The sequence below is a fragment of the Chelonoidis abingdonii genome, chromosome 2 (genome assembly GCF_003597395.2).
Source record: "Chelonoidis abingdonii isolate Lonesome George chromosome 2, CheloAbing_2.0, whole genome shotgun sequence".
Taxonomy (NCBI): Eukaryota; Metazoa; Chordata; order Testudines; family Testudinidae; genus Chelonoidis; species Chelonoidis abingdonii.
The window spans coordinates 276,815,950-276,832,612 of NC_133770.1; the positions used below are offsets into that span (position 1 = coordinate 276,815,950).

Sequence of the window (16,663 nt, forward strand, 5' to 3'; positions counted from 1 at the left end):
CCAAGGGGCTGCCGTGTTGAAGCCTGCAGTTGCTCGCTGCGCTTAGAGAGGGAAAGGCAGCAGGAAAGGAGATACCAGGAAGGAAGGGATACCAGAGGGGTGGGGGAGTGGTACCCTGATAGAGGTAAAATAAGAAAAGGCCAAGGGAAATGGCAGCAGACATTGGGATGGTACAGACTTTGGCTGCTGATTAAAGGGCCCCTGAGCCAGAACCCAGAGTCGTGAGTGGGCTGAGGTTCCCTTACCTGCCACTGGGGAAGTGACATTGCCTTGAAATGAAGAACTGCTGAGAATGACACCTGGTCAGCCAGTCCAGTGAGACTTTGATACCTCAGAAGAAGAAAACTATAGTGACCTGGACAGAGGGCCAAGCCACAAAGAGGGAGCAATCAAGTCCAGAGAAAGAGAGACGGAGACAGACACGGCAAGCAACTGAAGGAAGGGGCATCAGGCTGGTCAAGAGCTAATCCCCAGACGCAGACACAAGGAGGTGCCACAGCAGTGAATAGAAAACCCCAGGAAAATGCATTTATAAAGAATTAATTCCCCCTTTCTCCATGGTATCTGGGCACATTTCATATGGAGGAATAAGTACACACAACTGCTTCCACAAATTGTGAGCATCTTTTACTTTTCTCCTGCAAAAACAAACATCTTAAAATAAGAATTAAGAAAATTTAGCAATGGGCTAAATGACAAGGTATTCCAGACCTGCAGGTAGCAGATAAAGAAATGAGTCATACATTCCAGTCTAAATAGTAGGACTCAATGCTATAGGCAACACCTGTTACTCAGAATAACCTGCCTACCTTGGCTTATCTTGCTAAATGTACACATAGTGATGAAGTAGAGAAGAGTTAACCTCTTAGGTAACTGGGATCTAGACCATTTAAGACTTTGTAGGTAGTAACCAACATCTTGAATACACCTCACTCAGAAGTGAATTGGCCATTAGTCCAAGTGTCCATTGCTGTTATGTGGGAATCAGAGTAACAGTGAGTCTAGTCAGACACTGGAATTGTGAAGTATCAGAGGCGTAGCCGTGTTAGTCTGGATCTGTAAAAGCAGCAAAGAGTCCTGTGGCACCTTATAGACTAACAGACGTTTTGGAGCATGAGCTTTCATGGGCGAATACCCACTTCGTTGGATGAATTGTGAATCAATTCCAAAGTAGGCCAGCAGGCTTCCTCAGCTGAGGGTAATATTACAGACTCTACTTCTTCCGCAAACATATCCCTCTTTCAGTCGGTATTATTTCCATCCCCTCAGCCTCTTGGTTTCATTTCCCTGACGATGGAGAAGCAAAGACACCATTCACTCTGAGCCTGGTGAGGAGACATACAGAGAAGTAGCAACATATGAGTGATAGTGAAGCCCAAAGCTTCCAGAATCATTCCCATTGGCTCCTCTTCAACTGAACAAGAAGGGTGAAAAAATGGAATCTTGAAGGACTGAACAGCAGAGGGAAAAATAGCTTCACAAAGCCACTGTCTAGGATCTCTGAAAAGAACGGGTAAAAGCACTTTAGAATCACTCGAAACAACTTTAGGAACAGATAACCTTGCATGATTGATGATTATAAAGGCAGCTCAAAGTTCAACTCTCAGGAAGGACATCTGACCTCTGCCCAATGGCCAGAGATGATAAAATATCACTGTGACCAATAATGTTCCTATGCTGACTCTAAGTCTAAAGTCCAACAGGTTGGGGTCCAAAGAGTTGACAGGTATCAAATGGAGGCATATTTGACCTGCCACCACTTTCTTACTCTATACTTACACTGCAATTAGATACCCATAGCTGGCCATGCCAGCTTACCTGGCCCTTAGGGGCTGTTCAATTGTGGTGTAGATGTTCTGGCTCAGGCTGCAGCCCAAGCTCAGGGACCCTCCCACCTCACAGGGTCTAGAGCCTGGGCTCCAGACCAAGTTCTAATGTCTACACCACAATTAAACAGCCCCTTTGATTGAGCCCCGCAAGCACGAGTCAGCTGACACGGGCCTGCTACAGGTTTTTAATTGCAGTGTAGACATACTCGCATGGACATTTCTCAAAAAAGGTTAGGTTAGAGGCAAGGCCATAATCGATATTAGAATACTAATGACTGACATTTATGTCAAGAGATGATTTTTTGTCAAAGAGCTGAACATAACATGTTTGAGGGTTGATAAAAGGTTTACTTTATCTAGGGAGATGTAAAATGAAAGACTCAGGCATTTCGCCTCCCATCTTGTGAGACTGAATAGATCTCTCAACTGCACCTAGGGCATCATTCCCCCACTCATGATCTGCTTACTGATGATCCACTAGTAGAGACAGTTGGAAAAATGGAAAAAAGGGAGTTCTGCGGGAAATTCAAGTAAATAAAAAAAATAATTTTGCTGAAAAATTAGAAGTTGCAAATCTTTTGTTTTATTTGAAAATGTCACCGCAGTGCTGCACGGAGTTGTAGTTCGGTTGTCCCATGCTCTCATTCTTCTCTTTAGACTGGGCTTCCTGATCAGACTACATCTCCCATGAGACACCATGGTCTCCTCCCCTCTTGGTGAGGGGAAGTGGTACATCATAGGAGTCCCTGGCCACAGTGCATCATAGCAGATGTAGTCCAGGTTGGGAGCCCAGTCTATGAAAGTGACTGGGGGCATGAGGCACAAACTTTTTGTGAAAAACTCCATTTAGTCAAGAACAGTTTCAACAGAAAATGTTCAACCAGACTTCCCAGCTAGTCACAAGGTATTGGCTCTCCTCCCTGTTTCTAGCATCTAAATTACACTATAATAAGCTAAAATTACATTACATACTTTTCTAATATTCCTCTTCCATGTTAAAAAAAAAAAAAGGCAATAGTTGCTATAGATTATGCAAATAGGTAGGTTGATGACCCAAAAGACAATCACTCTCTGATGTGTTCCACGTCATGAAAAACTTTGAGCAGCCTCCAACTGGGAAACACAAAACAGAGGAAACTCTTTGTCCCTCACGTTCCAACACTAGCTGCGTAGTCCCAGAGGGAACGCTGCAGATCAGACTGATCTTATCCAGGCAGTAAACTGAAGGGTCCCTTTAGAAAGAAACAGTGACTTTACCAGCAGATGGAAGCAGTCTGCATCAAATCAACAGCCCACCATGTAGAACAGTTGCTCTGGCCAAGACTTCACAGATACAGTGGAACAAATACATAAACAAAGGACAGGGGAAGTTATGGTTTGACTTTTTATCACAGAGAAGGAGATAGATGTAGGGGTGTGTGGAGGGGTATTATACAGATAGTGCTAAATTGAAGACACTTCTATGTAATCTCCACCAAACCAGAGGTGTTGACAGGGAAGGAAATACTTTATTTGGGTGTATTAAGAGGCCTATCATGTGCAAAATGAGCCAGATAATTATTCAGCTGAACTTGGCACTGGTGATTTTTTTTTACTTGGAATACTGTCAGATCTGAGTACAATGGAGGTTGGTTGGTTTGTTATTAAAACCATGCTCTGCTTCTCTCTTTCTCCTGTGCATATGCAGAAGATTTTATATTCCAAGACACATAAGTGAGCTGCATCAGAGAAATGCTACAACAGCCACAGGTTTGGAAAAATGAGAAATCCACAAGAAAAGATCAAAGGGACATGTCCGGCATAGAAATAGTTGTTTCTCTTTGTAGAAAATACAGCTTAAAAAAATTTAGTGTCAGCATAAGATTCCACACACTCCTCTGCTAATGCACCTCAACTCTAACCTGGAATCTGGGTTCAGACAGCCAAAGGGGTAGTGGAGGTTTTGATGGGCACATCCCACTTGAAACTGGACCCACACCACAAAAGTGTCATATAGTCATGTGCTAGTAACAATGCTGTCATAACCAATCTGGGCCACATTTGAACAGGCAATCCTGCAGGGGAGATTTTATAGCTGCTCTCCCCTAGTTTTGTAATGGCCTAAAAATGACAGAAACCCAAGCTGGCCCTTTCTCCTGACCTGTAGTTTCATGGGGCTTACCCTCTCTCTGGGGACACAAGTAGCCCTTGTAGCCCTCCTTTCCCAGCCAGGTCAATTAGAAGAGGAAGTCTCAAGCTTTGGAGAGAAAAGACAGATGGTAGCAATAGGAGTTGCTCTTGTGGGGCCTTGAGATCCCTGAAGCCCTATACTATATGGGCCTATACTGCACAACTTGGCCTTGTTTTCACATGATTGACCCCAAAACTTGAACTTGATTTGCTGATTGTTTGTCCCTACCTCTTCCTTTCCAGTCTCTCTGCTGTTGGCCTCTCTCTCTCTACCCTCAATGTTCTTATCAATTCTTTCCTTCCTCCTCACTGCTTTTCTCAATACGTTCCTCATGCTTTTCCTTACATTAACTCATCTCTTCCCTACCACTCCCCTCAATCCCTCCCTATACCCCATTCAAAACACCTCATTGCATTCACTTTGGATTCATATTAAAAAACACCCTCAGGGCACTCAAACGTTCAACTCATTCACCTGTATCCGTGGCAGCTGTAGCTTTCCCCCCATACTGTTCTTTTTTCTTTTTATTTTTTCCCCTCTTCTCTTAGGTCATGTCCGCATGTAGAAGAACAAAGTCTCTGGGGTCCCTGATACTTCCAGCTCCTGCTACCTTCATGGTCTCTAAGGCAGGAACCATTTCTATTTTTAATGCCTAGAAAGAACTTAGCACATTTTGGGTGCTCAATAAAAAATCTTGTTATAAAGAAGACAGAATCCAATCATTAGTCTCAAGGTCAAAACAAGAAGTGACGGATTTAATTTGCAGCAAAAACATATAAGGTTAAATGAGGGAGAAAATGTGTAAGACCAGTTTGGCTACATAACAAGCTAGCAAGGGAGTTTGTAGAATTAATGTTACTAGACTCATCTATTAGGAAAGATACAAGGATAATGGAAGTCAAACCTTGCCAGAGTGAAGGTGATATAAGTAGGGGGGAAGTTTACAGATGACCCAGTAATGGTCAAATAATATGCAGAAGCTCAAACAGCAGGATAGAGTGTGGTTTGAATATGCAAGTAGATTGGTCCCTTCCAGCCCGAATATATGAACAAGGCTGTCAAGCGATTAAAAAATTAACCACAATCGCACAGTTAAATAGAATACCATTTATTTAAATATTTTTGGGTGTTTTCTATATTTTCAAATATATCGATTTCAATTACAACACAGAATACAAAGTGTACAGTGATCACTATTTTTTATTACAAATATTTCCACTATAAAAATATAAAAGAAATAGTATTTTTCAATTCACCTAATAAAAGTACTATAGTGCAATCTCTATCATGAAAGAAACTTACAAATGTAGAATTATGTACAAAAACAACTGCATTCAAAAATGAAACAATATAAAGTTTTGGAGCCAGCAAATCCACCCAGTCCTACTTCTTGTTCAGCCAATCGCTTAGACAAACAAATTTGTTTACATCTGCAGGAGATAATGCTGCCTACTTCTTGTTTACAATGTCACTTGAAAGTGAGAATAGGCATGGCACTGTTGTAGTCGGCGTTGCAAGATATTTACACGTCAGATGCGCTAAAGATTCACATGTACCTTCATGCTTCAACCACCACTCCAGGGGACATGCGTCCATGCTGATGATGGATTCTGCTTGACAACGATCAATCCAAAGCAGTGCAGACCGATGCATGTTCATTTTCATTATCTGAGTCAGATGCCACCAAGAGAAGATTGATTTTATTTTTCGATGGTTCAGGTTCTATAGTTTCCACATCGGAGTGCTGCTCTTTTAAGACTTCTGAAAGCATGTTCCACATTTCGTCCCTCTCAGGTTTTGGAAGGCACTTCAGATTCTTAAACTTTGGATCGAGTGCTGTAGCTATCTTTAGAAATCTCACCTTCTTTGCGTTTTGTGAAATCTGCAGTGAAGTGTTCTTAAAATGAACATGTGCTGGGTCATCATCCGAGATTGCTATAACATGAAATATATGTCAGAATGCAGGTAAAACAGAGCAGGGGACATACAGTTCTCCCCCTATAAAGCTCAGTCACAAATTTAATTAACACATTTAAAAGCATCATCAGCATGGAAGCATGTCCTCTGGAACGATGGGCAAAGCACGAAGAGGCATATGAATCTTAAGTGCAGCTGGCACGTAAATATCTTGCAACAACAGTGCCATGCAAATGCCTGTTCTCACTTTCAGGTGACATTGTAATAAAGAAGTGGGCAGCATTATCTCCCATTAATGTAAACAAATTTGTTTCCTTTAGCGATTGGCTGACTAAGGAATAGGACTGAGTGGACTTGTAGACTCTAAAGTTCTACATTGTTTTGTTTTTGAGTGCAGTTATGTAACAAAAAACCAACAATCCTATATTTGTACATTGCCCTTTCATGATAAAGAGATTGCACTACAACACCTGTATGAGGTGAATTCAAAAAGGACTTTCTTTTATTTATCATTTTTACAGTGCAAATATTTGTAATCAAAAATATAAAGTGAGCACTGTAATTGAAATCAATATATATTTGAAAATGTAGAAAAAATCCAAAAATATTAAATATATTAAAATTGGTATTCTATTGTTTAACAGTGCAATTAAAACTGAGATGAATCACGATTAATTTTTTTAATCATGATTAATTTTTTGAGGTAATCACATGAGTTAACTGCTACTAATCGACAGCACTAATATGAACAGGAATCTCTTTGATCCTATCTGGGTCTTCATGATACCTGGCTCTTATAAAAATCTTTCATCTACGTGACACTTTCTCAGAGTGTCCAGAACTGTAAGTCACCTTCTCACTCCTCTGCCTCAGTGAGAGAGAAACTTGCTGCTGCTAAACTGTGTCTCTGCTCCCTGACACTGCAGTCTGTCAGTCAGCCCAATCAACCTTTGGAGAGCCTGCCAGTCCCCTCTTTGCCTTAATCTTGGTGCCCCCAGTTCGCAGAACCCCTGGAAGAGCATTTCTCTGCAGCATCCAGTCCCTGTCACTGGATGCCCACAGAAATACCAAAGACTCCAAAGAGACAGAATACACATCAAATGGTTGGCTTCACTGAGAATGCACCCTCACTGTAGTATAACATCACTGAGATGAAATTATAACAAAACAAGAATAAGTTTATTAATAAAGAACAGAGACTTAAGTGATATTGAGCAGAGATAATAGAAACAGAAAATGATTACAAATAAAATAAAAGAATAACAAGCTTCTAAGAGTCTACATGTAACCTTAGCAGGCTCCAAGCCTTCTGTAACTGTTGTTTGAGATGTGTTGCTCAAGTCCACTCCATGTTAGGTGTGTGCGCACCATATGTAAATTGCCAGAGATTTTTCCCTCATTGGTATTCTAGTGGGCTCATGTATAAGGGGCACTGTCGGCCACGCACCCTCTCAGTTCCTTCTTGCTAGATAACTCCAACAGAGGAGCAGAAGGGTGGGTCGTGGAATGGACATGAACACCACATCTCAAAGAACAGCAGCTATAGAAGGTCAGTAACTGTTTTTTCTTCTTCATGTGCTTGCTCATGTCCATTCCACGTTAGATAACTCACAATACCTTAGGAGGTGGGCTTGGAGTTCATGGACATGAAAAGATAATGGAGCAAATAATTAAGCAATCAATTTGTGAACCCCTAGAAGATAAGTAACATTCAGCATGGATATGTAAAGGACAAATGGTGTCAAAGCAGCCGAATAGCTTTCTTTGACAGGATAATAAACCTTGTGGGTGGAGAAAAGCAGTAGATGTGATATATCTTGACTTTCGTAAGGCTTTTGATACTGTCTCACATAACCTTCTCAAACAAACTAGGGGAATACAACCTAGATGGAGCTACTATACAGTGGGTGCATAGCTGGTTGGAAAACTGTTCTCAGAAAGTAGTTAAGTGGTTCACAGGCAAACGAAGGGCATATTAAGTGGGGTCCTGCAAGGATCAGTTCTAGGTCCAGTTCTGTTCTGTTGTCTAAATCAATGATTTAGATACAAGCATAGAGAGTGTACACTTATAAAGTGTGCCAATGATACCAAGCTGAGAGGCGTCGCTTTGGAGGATAGGTTTCAAATTCAAAATGATCTTGACAAAGTGGAGAAATGGTCTCAAGTAAACAGAATAAAATTCAATACAGACAAATGCAAAGTACTCCACCTAGGAAGGAAAAATCAGTTGCACATATACAGCATGGGAAATTACTGCCTAGGAAGAAGGGATCAAGGGGTCATAGTGGATCACGAGCTAAATGTGAGTCAACACTGTAACACTCACCAAAAAAGCAAACATAATTCTGGGACGTATTAGCGGGAGTGTTGTAAGCAAGACAAGAGAAGTAATTCTTCCGCTCTACTCTACGCTGATTAGGCCTCAACTGGAGTATTTTGTCCAGTTCTGGGCGCCACATTTCAGGAAAGATTTGGACACATTGGAGAAAGTAGAGAGAAGAGTAACAAAAAGGTCCAGAAACAATCTATGAGGAAAGACTGAAAAAATTGGGTTTGTTTAGTCTGGAGAAGGGAAGACTGGGAGGGGACATGATAACAGTTTTCAAGTACATAAAAGGTTGTTACAAAGAGGAGGGAGAAAAACTGGTCTTCTTAACCTCTGAGGATAGGACAAGAAGCAATGGGCTTAAATTGCAGCAAGAGCAATTTCAGTTGGACATTAGGAAAAACTTCCTAACTGTCAGGATAGTTGAGCACTGGATCAAGTTGATAAGGAGGCTGTGGAATCTCCGTCATTGGAGATTTTTAAGAGCAGGTTAGACAAACACCTGTGAGGGATGGTCTAGAGATAATACTTAGTCCTGCCACGAGCATAGGGGACTGAACTAGATGACCTCTTGGTGTCTCTTCCAGTTGTACAATTACATGATTCTATGCTGATAGCCTACAGGGAAGAATGAACTGGAGAGAGACCTCGTTGAAATGCCCATCTCAAGAAGCATTTCCATTTGGCCAGGTAGGTAGCCCTAGTAGACGGTTTCCTACTACCTAGCAAGACTTGTCGAATTTGCTCTGAACAGGCCTGCTCCTCTGGGTTCAGCCATGTAACATCCATACCATCAGGTGAAGGGAGGTGAGGTATAAGTGGAGCAACTGGTCGTGATCCTGTGAGATCAGGTCCGGATGGAGAAGAAGAGGGGATGCTATTGATAGATCCAGTAGTGTGCTGAACCAGTGTAGGTGTGGCAACACCAGGGCTATAAGAATAACTCTTGACTAGTCCCACTTGATTTTCAGGAGGATCTTATGAATCAGAGGGACCAGGGGAAAATGTAGAGCAGGGGCCCTGACCATGGGAGCCGGAAGGCATGAGATAGGGAGCCCAGACTGTGGCCGTGCAGCAAGCAAAACTGATGGCACTTCCTGTTCTGCTTGGTCATGAACAGGTCTACCTGGGGACATGAACCTGATGATTTCCAGGTGAAGGGACCATTTGTGGTGAAAGAAAAATGACCTGCTGAGGCGATCCGTCAGTGCATTCCAGACTCCTGGAAGATGTGATGCCTCCAGGTGAATGGAGTACTTCACCCAGAAGTCTCATAGATGAATGGCTTCCTGAAACAGGGCACAGGACTGAGCATCTCTGTTTGTTGATATGGAACATGGCTGTAGTATTGTCTGTGAGAAGTTGCACCACCCTGCTTGAGATCGAGGGGAGGGGCGGGGGGAACACTTGACAAACTAAGCCTACAGCCCTGAGTTCCCTAACATTTATGTGCAGGGATAGTTTTTCCTGGAACCATAGGACCCGAGTCCTGAGGCAGTCGAGGTGAGCTCCCCAAACTAGGTGTGATGTATCCAAGACTAGGGACACTGATGGCTGAGGGGTGACAAGGGGTAACCTCATCATTACTGACATTGGGTCCTTTCACTAGTCTAGAAAGGCGAGGACCAAGGAAGGAACTGTGAGCACCAAGTCTAAGTGGTGTCTGTTTGGGCAGTAAACTGATGCCAGCTACAGCTGTAGGGGCCTGAGACACAGCCTTGCTTGCTGAACCATGTAAGTACATGTGGCCATGTGCCTCAGAAGTTTGAGGCAAACTTGGGAAGTCATAATTGGATGTACCTTTATCTTGGATATCAGGTCTGACCGTCTGAATTCTGGAAGGAAGACTCTAGTCTGGTCAAGTCAAGCACTGCCCCAATAAATTCTATTCTCTGAACTGAAGAAAAAAAAAAAGTCAACTCTTCCCTTTATCAACAAGCCCAGTGCCTGGGAGGTGGCTTGGACCATACTGATGCTGTTCTGAACGTGAGTTTCTGACTGACCTTTGATCAGCCAGCCAGTCATTGAGGTACAGGTATACCTGGACTCCTCGCCATCTGAGGAAGGCCACTATTACCACTATTTGCTGCCGCATATTTTGTGAACAATGTAGGGACTCCAGACAGGCTGAAGGGACAAGTAGTGAACTGGTAGTGGCATCGATTCACAGTAAATCTGAGAAATCTTCTGTGGCCATGGAAGACAGAAATGTGAAAGTATGTGTTCTTTAAGTTGAGGGCAGCACACCAGTCCCCTGGATCCAGGGAGGGAAAGATGGAGGCCAAGTGGAATCTCAGTTTGTTGAGATATCTGTTGAGTTAACATGGGTCAAGAATGGGCTGGAGGCCCCCTTTGGCCTTTGAGATTAGGAAATATTGGGAGTAGACTCCCCTCCTCAAGTCTTGAGGAACCTCTTCCACAGTCTCCATGGGAGAGAAGTTGCTCGTAAGAAGGGTTCCTGAAGAGAGACAGGAAAGGCAGGTGAGAGGGAGGGCGGGATAAAAACTGAAGGGTATACCCCATTGTTACTGTACTTAGGACCCAGCGGTCCGACGTCATGTGAAATGGTCTAAAAATAAAAGGGAGGCAGGATCTGAAGCAGGAACTGGTATAGCATCCTCAGGTGTATCTACAGAGATCTGCTTGGGCCCCCCGGAGTACCTATGAGGACCCAGCTGGGCGGCTGAGGTGGACTGGAGCGGGACATCATTTGTAACCTCTTCCAATTGTAGAGCTCCTGTATCGGAGACAGCATCAAGAAATGAGGTAGCTGTTGGAACCTGAAGTGCTTCCTGGAAGCAGATGAAGCCTAGAGGCCTAGTGTTCTGAGGGTGGGCTTTAGAATTCTTCAGGACGTGAAACTTTGTTTCTGTCTACTCTGAAAATAGTGAGATGCTTTAAAAACGGAGGTCCTGGATGAATTGTTGGACCTCGTGAGGAAGTCCTGAGGACCGGAGCCAAGAACACCACCTCATCGTGACAGCAGAGGTCACTATCCTCACTGCTGCATCAGCTGCATCCAGAGCTGCCTAGAGAGATGGCCTGATTATATTCTTACCCTCCAAGAGGGCAATAAATTCTTGCCTCGAATCTTGAGGCAGAGAGTCTTTGAACTTTTCCAAGGAGTTCCACAGATTGTAAACGTATCTCACCAGCAAAGTTTGCTGGTTAGAGTAATGCAGTTAAAGGCTACCCTTTGAATCCATTTTTTTTTTGTATCTTTTTGTTTGGGGGTAGTGCTCACCTGGTCCTGCCTGTTCCTCTCGTTGGCTGCCAACACAACAAGGGACCCTGGGGGAGAGGATGCGAGTACAGGTGCTGGCACATAATATTTTTTCTGCCCTCTCTGAGGTGCAGGGCAGAGGAGGAGTTTTCCAGAGGGCCTTGACCAGACCCATTACAGCCTCATTAATGGATAAGACCACTTTGGAGGGAGCTGCTGCAGCCAGAATGTCAAAGCTGTGGAAGTTTCCTTAAGTGTCTCAATCTCCAGCCTCAGGTTAGCTTCTATCCACTTCAGAAAGTCTTGATGGGCCCTGAAGTAGTGCTGAGGAAGCAAGCTACTGGGCCCCAAGATAGCCTCATTTGGGGAGGAGGCAGCGGCTTGCACTGGAGGAGGGACTTCTTCCTCTTCCTCAGTGATATCCTTGGGAGACATATCCTGAACGTTGATACTGGGGTTGGTACCGGAGTTGGGGTCCGGTGCTAAAAGAGAAGAGGCAATAGGCTGCCTCTTCAAAATCACCGAGTAAAATCAATAGGAGGAAGGACCCAGTACCAGGGGAAAACCCCAAGGTTTTAGTATAGCTACTAACCTGTTGGCCAGGTGCCGGCAGGGGGGACCCGCACAAGGAGTCCCTTCAAACTCAAAAAGTCCTCTCTCAGTGAAGTGATAACCGTCTCTGCCTCTGTATGGTGCTGAGGGTTTGGGGACTGGCGGCAGACTGGAGATGGTCAGGACAATGAGATCAGGGCTGGCTTGCCCCTAGGAGGTGCCACTGGGCCCAGTGCCAGTAAGGAGCTTCTTCTTGTTCCTGGTCATCGTGTAGGCCAAAAGCCTAATGGAGAGAATTGTCTTAAGTAATAATATGAGAATTGTTCTAAGCAGTAACATTTTTCCATTTTGCTTATTTTGTTAGTTATGAATTAGTAAGAAGAAATTGTTTTGGTTTTACTCTGCTTTACATATTAATGATTGTGTTTTGGAGGTTAGAAGTGTTGGTTGGTAATAAGTCTTGTTTTTGAAATTATTAACTCTTGTGTGTGACTGAAGAATATATGGCATGGTAACAGATAAGAGACAGGGGGCGCCAGTACTGATGGGCTGGATGGTCAAGATAGGAGCGGAGAAGTCAAGAGGCACCAACTTTATTATCAGAATCACCCAGGTGGCAGATTGACGACCCTAAAGCAAAGGCATATGCCCCAAGGACGAGACAAAGAGTGGAGCCAGAAGAGTGAAGCCAGTAACAACCCAAAATAATGCTAATTGGGAGCAACTTGACTACCTCATGATTAACAGCTCTGGCGTCACACAGCAAGGTCCATAGACTTGTTTGAGAACTTATACTATAAAAGAAAGGTGTATTGCCATGGGACTTTGGGTTCATTCTGCATCAACATTGGACACATCTGATAGAGACCCAGCTCCAGCTCCTCCCTTCCCCCGTGTACAGTTTCAGCTGGCCACTGGAACGGACCGAGTAACGCTAAGGACTGGTAACTAAGATCCAGCTGCAGAAAGTGTGTGTGTGTGAGTGTGTGAGAGTGCACATGAGCGCAAGCATATGTTGATTTTAATGCTTAACTTGTACTCTCAATAAACGCAGCGTATTGCTTTATCCCCTTGAAAAAAAGATTCCATGTGCTTCTTATAAACATAACAATCGGAGCCAGCTGCTGTCCCATCAGAGTTAGGGGGACCAGGAGAGAGAATAAATCCCTGGCCGCTGCAAAACCCTCTGAGTCAAGGGTCAGTCAGGCCCATCGTGGGTCGCACTGTGCTGCCTTCCCCCTGCTTGTCCTTTTTCTGCGAGTGCCCTCTGTTGGGGTGTTGCTTTTTGTGCTTCTTCCCTGGCACCGGAGATGGTGAACTGTGCCAGGAAGAGCACAGTGCCAGAAGAGCGCTTTGCACCAAAGCCGAAGTAGAAGGTGCAGAACTGGAGTGGCGTGGCTCTGAGGCTGGTCTGAGAATGGCTTCCATAAAGATAGTCATGACCCTTATTTCGCTGTCCTCTTTAGTGCAGGGTCTAAAATCCCGACAAATCCGGCACCTGTCCCTCACGTGAGTTTCTCACAAACACTTCAAGCAACTGGAGTGCGGGTCGCTCACAGGCACAGGTTTGCTGCAGGAGGCACAAGGTTTGAAGCCTGAGGACTAGGGCATGCCCAGCCTCTGAGGTGAAGAGAGTCCCTCAACGATAAGGACTATTTATCTACACTATTTACACAAACACCAGTTACAATATCTATATACACTAGAAACTATGTTTAAAACTACAACTAAGAATTAAAGTCCAAAAATTACTGGGAAGAAGCCTTGCTGATGCAACCATTATGGGCAGTAAGAAGGAACTGAGCAGATGGGTGGCAGGTGCCCCTTCACCAGCACATGAGCGTGCAACTCCAGAGGGCACTAGAGCTGGCCCAATGGAAAAATCTCTGGCAACGGTGAACACGCACACACCTAACATGGAAAGGACGTGAGCAAGCACTTGAGGAAGAACAGTTTTCTCACCTATGGTTACTTTTCAGCATCACCAACCCAGAGACAGTGATCCACTGTTAATAGATGCAGAGCGCTGACTTTTGTTCCCTCAGTGATGAACAACAAAGGGCCATGACAGAGTCAGGAATAGAACATGAGTTTCCTGAGCTCCAGTCCATTGCCATCAGATCACACATGTGGGCTCAGCAGAGCTCACTGGGATTTCTAATCAAGTTCTACAAACCAAGGGAGTGAAAGCCTCATCCTGGTAACTGAACACCAAGAGGTGAGAGTGAAACAAGCAGGAGGAAAATGCAAAGTGTCAGTGAATTATCTAAGTACTGATAGGGTCTCCATCACCATATTATCTGGGCCACCCATAAAGATGAATGGATTTATCTTGGCAGCTCCTTCGTGAAGAAAGGAAATATCCCCATTGTACAGATGGAGTACCTGAGTTACTGAGAGATGAAGAGTATGTCTAAACTGCAGTTAAAAACCCATGGCAGGCCCGTGTCAGTTGATTCAGGCTCACGTGGCTCAGGCTAAGGGGCTGTTAAATTGTGGTGTGTGAAATCAGAGGGTCTCAGACAACCCAAACATTAGACCACTGCACAGATACAAATCTATATTGGCGGAACTGCAGGGCTCTCCCGGGAACCACAGCAGCAAAAGGAGCAGAACATGGGCCGCCACTCCCAGGAGCCAGCACCCCATGATGGCAACTCCTCCAGCATGGCTGTATCGCCTGCAGCCCTGCCCCCACACCTTGCATGAGGCTGTCTGCATCTCCTGTCTGGGGGCGTGTGTGCATCACATGAACACAAGAGCATAACCAGGGACAGCTGCCAGTGAGCCTGGTGCCCGGGGTGGGGGCAGGGCGTACAGCCATGCCAGAGGAGCTGCCGGTGCGGGGCGTTGGCTCCTGGAATCGTCAGCCCCACGTTCTGCTCCCTTTGCCAGTACGGTTCCCGGGACAGCCCTGCAGTTTATATCCACGGATATCCACATCCATAGATATAAATTTGTATCCACACAAGACTCTACCGAACATCTACACCACAATTAAACAGCTCCTTAGCCCAAGCCCCGCAAGCCCAGGTCAGCCGCAGGTATCTAACCTCAGTGTAGACACACCTTAAATGTCTTGCCCAAGCTCAGAAGTGAAGTCTAAAGAAGAGCTGGGCATTCTCAGACTTCCAGCTTAGTACCTTAACCAGAAGACCATCCTTCCAGAAATGTGTTACTTAATCTTGGGATCACACGGATATGATAAACCCCTCACATCTGGCATTCAAGTGGACAAGTTAAATTTGCTCATATTTAAGAACCAGATTTGTATGTGTATTTCATGATAGCGGAAGGCAGCACAGAAGATTTAATGCCAGCTTCTATCTGATATTATAGAATTAGACAGCGTTTAAGAGGTGATTTGCAACATGTACATTTTTGCACATATGAATATGTTCTAGTCTCTAAAAAAAAAAATTATATTGATTCCTGTTCATTTCTTCTTTAAAACCTTAATTTAAAAAAAAAAAAAAAAAAAAAAAAAAAAAAGGCTTCTGTCCTTTCAAGTGCCTCCAAATCAAACTATTTCACTTGGGCTTACGTGCCTCTTGTGTATTACTTTGACAGAATGAGGTTTGTTTAATGATCATAGCATTAAAGATTCTTGCTCTGAAGAGATACATTAGCACACTTCAGGGGCTCTGTGTAAAAAACAAGAGATGATGGAAGGTTTCTTAAAAATATAAAACATATTAACAAGCAGTTATTTAGGCATATTCCTTATTATGCTGCCACCAGGCTGATAGGTTTTCCCAAGGATAGCTGTTCTTTATTCACCCTGGACTCAGTCCTGCTCCCTTTAAAGTCAATGCAAGCCAAAACTGCTGCTGTCTTCAGCTGTGTAGGTTCAGGCTCTATAACAGAAGGGTAACAATAAGAAAAGCCCCTTCCCCCCAGGATTTAAATGTATTCTGCCAGAGTACTTTATAAAAAGAAAGGCCTGCTCCTCCATTGCCCTGCACCTTGTGTTGTGATTTACATCAACATGAAGTGGGCGTAAAAGGCTACCCAATCAGAACAGCAGCATTTTATAATCCCTGTACACAAGGTGCTGGACAATGGAGAGTCAGGCCTAAGGTTTTATAAAATCTGCAATTAATGTGTTCTCATGTAAATGTGTCGGTACAATAAAGACAAGTTTTTGTTTGCATTTCAACATCCCCATGGAGTGCTTGCACCAGAAAAAAGGCAGCATGGGGCTAGTGCAATTTTTTTTCTTCGGTAACTCCCATGAGGTGGGAGGTGCTGTGCATACGAAAGGGAGGCATATACCTTGCCATGATCATCTTAGAATCTAGAGAATAGCAAATAGAACAATAGGTAGAGAAAATAGAACATAAAAGTGAAGGGGTCAAAGTGATGACTGACCACATCTTTATAACAGTGTTTATTATTTTTAAACTATATCTATACACAACCATATATACACAAATATACATTGATGGACATGCCCATATTATGGAGGACTGGTAGCAACTCTGTAGCTAAGGCTCAGTTGGGATTTGCACTTGAGGTCCCCAATCTGGCACCATAACACTCCAGAGAACAACTGAGTTTTCCATGTAATGTTTTAGAAAATTAATTACCGACTTTTGCAGGGGAAAACTTTCAAATTCACCATCAGTGAAATTTTGCTTTGACAG

The 16,663-nt window shown here is 43.9% G+C and overlaps 1 protein-coding gene across 3 annotated transcripts in view; it reads right to left on the reverse strand.

Moving 5' to 3' along the window:
* The window catches only part of SAMD12 (sterile alpha motif domain containing 12), a 249,199-nt gene that overhangs the window by 136,966 nt on the left and 95,570 nt on the right, over nucleotides 1–16,663 (reverse strand). Inside the window, exon 4 of one of the 3 annotated variants that reach the window (XM_075063201.1) lies at nucleotides 5,279–5,934. The exons of the other annotated variants lie outside the window; for them this stretch is intronic. Coding sequence (XP_074919302.1) covers nucleotides 5,624–5,934 — 311 coding nt within the window. The 3' untranslated portion in view covers nucleotides 5,279–5,623. Of the gene's footprint in view, nucleotides 1–5,278; nucleotides 5,935–16,663 lie in introns of those variants that run through there. 3 annotated transcript variants of the gene reach the window in all.